Here is a 7,317-nt window from a genome sequence, read left to right on the forward strand (position 1 = left end):
AGCCACTGAAAATGTTTGAAAATGCTTATTTCTGCCATCAGACGTCGTTGTTTTGTTCAGATCTCATTTTATCATGAATTTGATTCCTGTCCATCTACCCATGAAGTTTTAACTTGACTTGATTTCACGTTGGGTTGGTTTGCTTCTCTCTCTCCTCATGCGATGCAATAAAGGCTCTCAAGGTTGAGATGTTCTCATATTCAGGACACAAGTCCAGCTATAAAAGGGGATCAAAAGTTGAGAATGAAAAAGGTTGTTCAATAAAATACATAATACTACATAATAATACTGTTTACGCTGTCATCAAAGGCGTTACATTAGATCCTATCGTGCTATTTTAAAGTTTTTATCTCGCATGGCATTTGGACTTCTCTCGTTCCTTAAATATGTTTCATCTCTCGTGAAAAAGGTGTCTTCATTTCTAAACATGGTTTGATGCAACAGACTTATAATTTGAGGGTCAGGAAATGATGCCAAAAGATGCGTAAAGCTAACGAGACAGGGAGGACAGAATGGCTTTTTTTCCTTTGTTGCTCTGAATATTTATGAGCCTGCTGCTTCCAACCATCTTCAGGACTGAAGAAACAAAAGAAAAAGTCCAGTTGCCTTCTACCTGAGCACTTATGATGATCATCGCTCAATGACTGAGAGTCTTTTTATATTAGACATAAATTGGTTTTTATTTAATCAGATGGGATCTTACCTCTATGTTCTCCACATGTTCCTTCGATTCAGTTTTTACATCAGTTGGTTTCTTCTTCCTGAGTCAAGCAAATCCAGTATTTCAACAACAAACGGGCAAAAGTATATACTTGGAGGCCAGAACATACAAGTTTTCGCTGATATTACCTCGTCCAAAGAGAAACAACAAACAGAAGAGTCAGCAGCAGCAGTGCGGCTGCAGCCAACTTTGTGATGTTCATCATCTTGAATGTCATGTTTCTGTTCCCTAAAAAATTAGACAAAGCAATATTTTAATGGAAAATAGGAATATAAACACAAAATGTAAACAGAAACGGACCATCAGCATAGATAACAGAAATTAATGCCTTTGCTGACTTACTTGCAGCAACAGTAAGATGTATGGCAGATTTGTGACTTCCTCTGCTGTTGTGAGCTTCGCAGAAGTAAAGTCCACTGTGCTGTCGGCCAATATTTGTGATGGTGAGATTTTGTCCAGAACTTTGAGGCATTTTCTCTTTTTCTTTGAACCAGGTGTAATTAGCTGCTGGGTTTGAATCACTGCTGCAGCTCAGCGTCAGTGAAATGCCCTCCATGATTTCAGACGCACTCAACGAGATTCGGGGAAGGTTTGGAGCATCTGGATAAAAAGAGAATATATGCAGTCATAAGGATGTTCTTAGAAACTAGAGACATTTGTGGCACGTAAATATGGCGCCTGGAGGAATCAAAGTCAAATAATATCTTTGTTGTTACTCAGGTGAAACCTTGGCATCAACTAATTGCCAGCAAATGTAACAAAACCAGAGAAATATAACTATAAAGATTAGTTCCTTCTTCTTGAGGTGGATTTTTTTTTTACTTTTGAAACTCAGAAATGTCCATATTCTTTTCTAGAAATTTCTGAGATTAATCTAAAAAATGTTTTTTTTTTCTTGTAAATATTTGACTTTTCAAAAATAATTTTTGAAAACTTTTGACATTAATCTCAACATTTCTACATTTTTGTTTTTTTTCCTAGCAACTTTTTGACTCTGCCAGCTCTGAAATATTCTTATTTTTTTCTAGAAATTTTCTGAGATTAACTTCAAAATAAATTTCTCTGTTTTTTGATCAAAATGTACTGCTCCTTTTTTTCTACCTCCAATGGGCCTAGTATGCCATCGTGCAGTCTTGGTCTCAATGCTTTGGCAAGAACTGTTTTCTGTTTGTTTAATTAAGGCATTTTAAAATACTTAGAAATTTTAGCAAAAGTGTGCATGAGAATTTTTTGCCATCTTTTTGAGATAGCAAGAAGCTTCATGCATAAAACACTTTCTTACATTCCACGTCGATTAAGATGCTGCCCGACGTCATCCTTTTGAGAACGTTCTCGGCTGCGCAGAAATATTTTCCAGAATCAGACGACTGAACAGACCTGAAAACTAGTTTTGGGCCTTTGCTGAGAGGATTGGCTTCATGCTCCTTGTACCAGGTGTAAGTAGCTGCTGGATTAGCATCAGCGCTACAAGCCAAAGTCAATGAGTCTCCCTCCACTACTTCACCTGAAAAACTACGTGAAACAATGGGGAAGCTTGGTGGATCTGAAAGGGAGCGAGAAAAACTATCATTTTAGCGTTTGGATAACCTCTGAGTCAATCTTTTCTCTTTTTTTTTAGCTTAAGCTAGAGTACGAGTGTTTGGCAACACTGGTAATAGTGTCCAATTGTGAAACAACCTAACTGCTCCTGAAAAATATGCTTATTTATTGCTTATGTTCCACAACTTTATACTTTTAGCACGACTACTTGATGGACGTTTATAAATGTTTTTTTAAAGTACGGTCTGATGAGAGGTGTGATCATAACTTTTTACTTGCAAGCTGTGAAAGCTAATTTTCCGGACTTTAAGTTGGTCACTTTGAGCTTTATTTTTCAGTCACTTACATTTCACATCAATAAACATGCCTTCAGATGTCACTTGGTTCAGCATATTCTCTGATGTGCAGTAGTACTCTCCAGAGTCAGACGACTGGATAGACTCAAAGACGAGTTGCGAGTCGTTGCTTAGAGGCTCAGGATTGTTCTTCTTGAACCAGATGTACTCAGCTGTTGGATTAGCATCACTGGAACAAATCAGGTTCACTGAGGTTCCCCTCACTACTTCACCAGAGGGTCTTAATGCCACAGAAGGAAGCCTTGGTGCGTCTGGAAGGAAAAGCATGAAGACTTTCAAAACTTAAGGAGATTTCTGATAATGGTTTTTGGGCAAAACTAAACAATCATTTGCTCATAATTGACTATTGGAGCAGTTGTACAGAAGGGCTGCACCCTGGTCACAAAACTGATGTGTTGATAACTTGGAGCATTTTGGGAGCCAAATTGTAATGTCTTTTTGTCTTGTTAACGATCCTTTCTAAGCTTATTATATATAACTCCCTCCAGGATGAAAAACGGACACGAGGCGTTCTTGATGACATTTAATAATTAGACACCTGTGTCTAACGATGCCGTCCAAAAAAAAAAAGCACATAAAATAAATTTGTATTCATTAAGACAGACAGATAGAGAACAGACAAATAATATTAAATAGCAAAACATTCACAATATGTTTGACCTTCAAAAAAAAAAATAATAATAGACGCACTCCGTTACCTTTAAACTCACGTGGCTAACAGAAACTCGACAAATTCATTCTACTTCCACATAAACACGTAAAATACAAATTATTTACCTCACTGACCGCTTTATCCTGGAGAGATTAAGAAAAGAACCTCTCGGCCGTACGTCTTCTTTCAACTTTGCTGCTAGAAACGCTTCTAGAAACTTCTCTAGCGACCAGAAAAAGAAAACACACTGCCCTCTACTGAGCGCGGCGTGCAACTGAAAACATAGATCCAAACCAAACACTGGTTCCACTCTGGAAACACCCTGCATTACTTCAACTTATTTACTCTAACTCAAAACCACCAAATCATCTCAAACTGCACAACTGCCACCGATGGCAGCCAAACTTACAGTTTTTGACAATCTTTGGAGATTTTTCTATAAAATCCTCCTTGATACTACTTGCTTTCATAATTTGTTGGTGAACTGAAGTTCTGTTTTACAGCGTTTTCCACTGCTGCCTCCAGAAACAACAAAAACATTTGCAAGTGTCAGCTGAATCGCTTTAGGTGAACTAAAGGACATAGGAAGTGGGGCGGCAGGTGTCAAAACAGAAATGCATGTAGTTAGTTTAGCATAGTCGCTCAAATATACTTCTACTTGAACAGTGTTTTCACACTTGAAAAAAGGTGTGAAAACATTGGTCCTCAGTCAACTTGGTTCGATTGGGGACTAAAATTGCAAGGTTTGTTATATCTTCAGCTGCTGTGGCTCACTTTCATGCTGCACTACGTCCATCCATTTTCTGTACAACCTTGTCCCTTAATGGCGTTGGGAGGGTTGTCGATGCCTCTCCAGCTAATGTTTCGGGCGAGAGGCAGGGCACGCCATGGACAGGTCGCCAGTCTGTCACAGGGCAACACAGAGACAGACAGGACAAACAACCATACACACACACTCACACCTAGGGACAATTTAGAGAAACCAATTAACCTGACAGTCATGATTTTGGACTGTGGGAGAAAGCCGGAGTACCCGGAGAGAACCCGCGCATGCACAGGGAGAACATGCAAACTCCATGCAGAAAGACCCTGGGCCAGAACCTTCTTGTTGCACGGCAACAGTGCTATCAACTGCGCCACTGTGCAGCCTGCTGCACTACGTCAAATGATTAAAACTGATTGAACAACCTGTTCACCTCCTCGCGCCAAGAACTATGGAAGGGACTGTCACGAAAACCTCCAAAGATGACCAGTGCAACTTCCTTCTTCATAAACTGCAACCAAAAATGGAGTTGTGTCCAATTTTAGAGGTTGTAGGACTTCTCTTTAGTCTGTGGTATTAAAAAAAAACAAAAACACGAGCCATTTCTCCCTGTAGTGTAATCATTTTGGCTCTATTGACCGGGAATGCTTTGGGCTATAATTTGCTTCCTGCTTTCGGAGTGTTCTGCTGTCCACTTGCATCCACATATGAACCGCAACAGAGCTCACTTCAACTTGAACTGAGCCCTAGGACTTTAGGTGGACCAAAGTTCACTTTTTGGGTCCCCATTAGAGTTCGATTGCATATTCACACCTCCCCGAATAAACTGGACTGGTGTGAATGCACCCTAAGTCAACACTCTAAGAGTAAATTGAGACAACCTCCACAAGTCCCCCAAAATAATTTACTTACTTACATTTTACGTCAATAAAGACGACTTTAGATGCCTTTATTCTCAGGACGTTCTGAGCTTTACAATAATATTCTCCAGAGTCAGAGGATTGGATAGACTTGAAGACGAGTTGTGAGCCTTTGCTGATAGGACCAGAAGTGTCCTTCTTGTACCAGGTGTATGTAGCTGCTGGATTAGCATCACTAGAACAAGTTAGATTTATTGGGTCGCCCTCCACAATGTGACCAGAGGAACTCATCGACACAGAGGGAAGATTCGGCATGTCTGCAATAGAAAACACAAACTACTATAGTGCTTTGTAATGCCAAACATATCATTCCTGGTACTAGTTTTTACTGAACAACAAAATTTGAATTTTCTCTTGTATTGAGTCAATAGAGTTGTTTTATGACATGCTTTCTTCTAACTTAACAACACATTACATCGCCAACATGAATCTTCAAAGCAATGTGTAAAACTCAACTGACACACTGACGGAGACGGGAAATTCCTGTGTCCTGCTGCAGCGCAAGAAATGCGGTCGGCGTCAGAAAACGTGTATGAAAAAGACGAGGAGGTCTGCGTCAAAACGTCCTGCCCGTTCTTGACCCAGATGTAAGGATGTAGGTCAGACAGACATTTGCTTTTGCACGTCATCTCTGCCAGAGTACCGCTCTGTTTGTGCTCCCATTTGATCACTTGCAGCTCGACGGCTGAATTCAAGAGAACACAACAGAAACTAAAACCATGTGATCATTCAACACACTAAAATAAACAAAGTAAAATTAAAACAGGAAATATTACCAGAGACTGACAAAGTGACCCCTGGCGAACCGGTGTATTTTCCATTTTGGTGATTTGTTATGAACCTGAACTTGTAGACAGCAGAGTCACTCTCTCTCACGTCCCTGATAGCCACGGTGCAGCCATGTTTATACTTGATGCGACCTGCGTAATCTTGGTCATCTTTCAGATCCACAGGAGCATAATTATCCCCTTTGGTGTACCATATTAGTTTTCTAACTTCTATAACTGTATCCCCCACTGTGTCTGGATGTGTGTAGTTGCATTTCAAATCCACCGTTGAGCCTTTTATGGTGCAGATCTGTGAGGAAGAGTAGGTCACGCTCCAGCCATTCTGACCCCTGACCCCTGCAACGCATCAGAAACAAAACAATCACAATGAGATCAACAAACAGGACAAAAATGTATAACCCAGGAAGCATATTGATGAATAGATTTGGTTTTATTTTTCCTTTTGCTGATATGAGTCACTTGTGTCTGTGTTTTAATATTAGTGCTTGGATCCAAGTGGATGGAAATACTTTCACAAGAGTGATCTGTTTTAGTGTTTTAGACGCTTGGTGCTCCCTCACATAGTGCTGCATCGGGCACAGACACCTTAAGAGGTCATCCAGATCCAGATCTGGGCAGATATTGTCTTATGAAACCTGGCGTTCATTAAAACCTTCCACTGTCCCATCAAAAAAAGGTAAAAAGGAAATCCTCTGTTTTGTCATAAAAAATGCTAAAAAGTAATTTGTACAATTTTTGAAGTACCTTACTGCAGATTCGTCTGCAATTTATTCATTTTTACCACATATACCACATATGTACCATATAAGTATGAACTTATATTGACCCCCGTGCCTCTTATCCCTAACGCATTATTCAATAATTTCATTCACGTTAATAATTCACATCTGATACTATTCACATCTCTAATATTTAAGAACATTATGAATGGATGCAAGACACTTTTTCATGTTTCAACATTTGAATTAACAATAAAAACCAGTAACTAAAATCACAGTGTTCATGTTTCCAAAGATTTCTGAGGTTGTGCAATAAAAAAAACAAACAAACAAAACAAAACAAAAAAAAACAAGGCATTTTGCAGACAACTACACGTCTTCAAGAGAATTTTTTTCACAAAAGAAAAACAACAACAACAAAAAAACATGAGTACTTCTGCATAAGCAAACCGACTCCAACCAAGCCATTTCTGTCAGTAGCCTGCTATACATGACTCCATGATGTTCTCCACATCCCCCTATAGCTCTGCTTTATTTAATGGACTGATAAAGGAGTAAAACACACACATTACCTGATACGGAGAGAAATGCGACAAGTAACTCGGTCACTGCAGTCCAATGCATGGCTTTTCCTTCCATCTATTTTTATGATGTCTTCACGTCTTCATGAAGTGATAAATGATGATCATAAATGATTCTACAGCACTAATGGCCGCTGCCAGTGAAGTCACATTTCCTCTGTGGCCTGTGGTTTGTACAGAGCAACTAAAATAACCCACTTAGTTTCACACCGTTTGAATTCTAACAAAGAAAATAACAAGGTTGCACATCTGCTGGTGCCTGTAGTTCTGAAATTAAT

The 7,317-nt window shown here is 39.4% G+C and overlaps 1 protein-coding gene across 2 annotated transcripts; it reads right to left on the bottom strand.

Moving 5' to 3' along the window:
* Window positions 1-10: 10 nt before the first annotated feature.
* Window positions 11-7,294, bottom strand: LOC106943848 (B-cell receptor CD22-like). Of its 2 annotated transcripts, XM_015027136.1 has the most exons (10): window positions 7,031-7,294; window positions 5,728-6,075; window positions 5,412-5,636; window positions 4,948-5,208; window positions 2,607-2,867; window positions 2,004-2,264; window positions 1,064-1,321; window positions 850-949; window positions 704-761; window positions 11-217 (listed from the first exon to the last, which is right to left on the bottom strand). In XM_015027136.1, the coding sequence occupies exons 1-10, from the start codon at window positions 7,095-7,097 to the stop codon at window positions 125-127; spliced, it is 1,932 nt and encodes a 643-aa protein (XP_014882622.1). In that variant the 5' UTR covers window positions 7,098-7,294; the 3' UTR covers window positions 11-124. The 2 variants fall into 2 exon arrangements, with proteins under 2 accessions (XP_014882622.1, XP_014882623.1); XM_015027137.1 differs by lacking the exon at window positions 2,004-2,264.
* Window positions 7,295-7,317: the final 23 nt, after the last annotated feature.

The sequence above is a fragment of the Poecilia latipinna genome, unplaced genomic scaffold, assembly GCF_001443285.1.
Source record: "Poecilia latipinna isolate Pla-1442-1.1 unplaced genomic scaffold, P_latipinna-1.0 Scaffold6225, whole genome shotgun sequence".
Taxonomy (NCBI): Eukaryota; Metazoa; Chordata; class Actinopteri; order Cyprinodontiformes; family Poeciliidae; genus Poecilia; species Poecilia latipinna.

Coding starts and splice junctions, on each gene's coding strand:
- LOC106943848 (XM_015027136.1), bottom strand. CDS start 7,097: ATGGAAGGAAAAGCCATGCATTGGACTGCAGTGACCGAGTTACTTGTC. Junction 6,076..7,030: donor CGCATTTCTCTCCGTATCAG/GTAATGTGTGTG, acceptor GATGCGTTGCAG/GGGTCAGGGGTCAGAATGGC. Junction 218..703: donor AACATGTGGAGAACATAGAG/GTAAGATCCCAT, acceptor CCCCTTTTATAG/CTGGACTTGTGTCCTGAATA.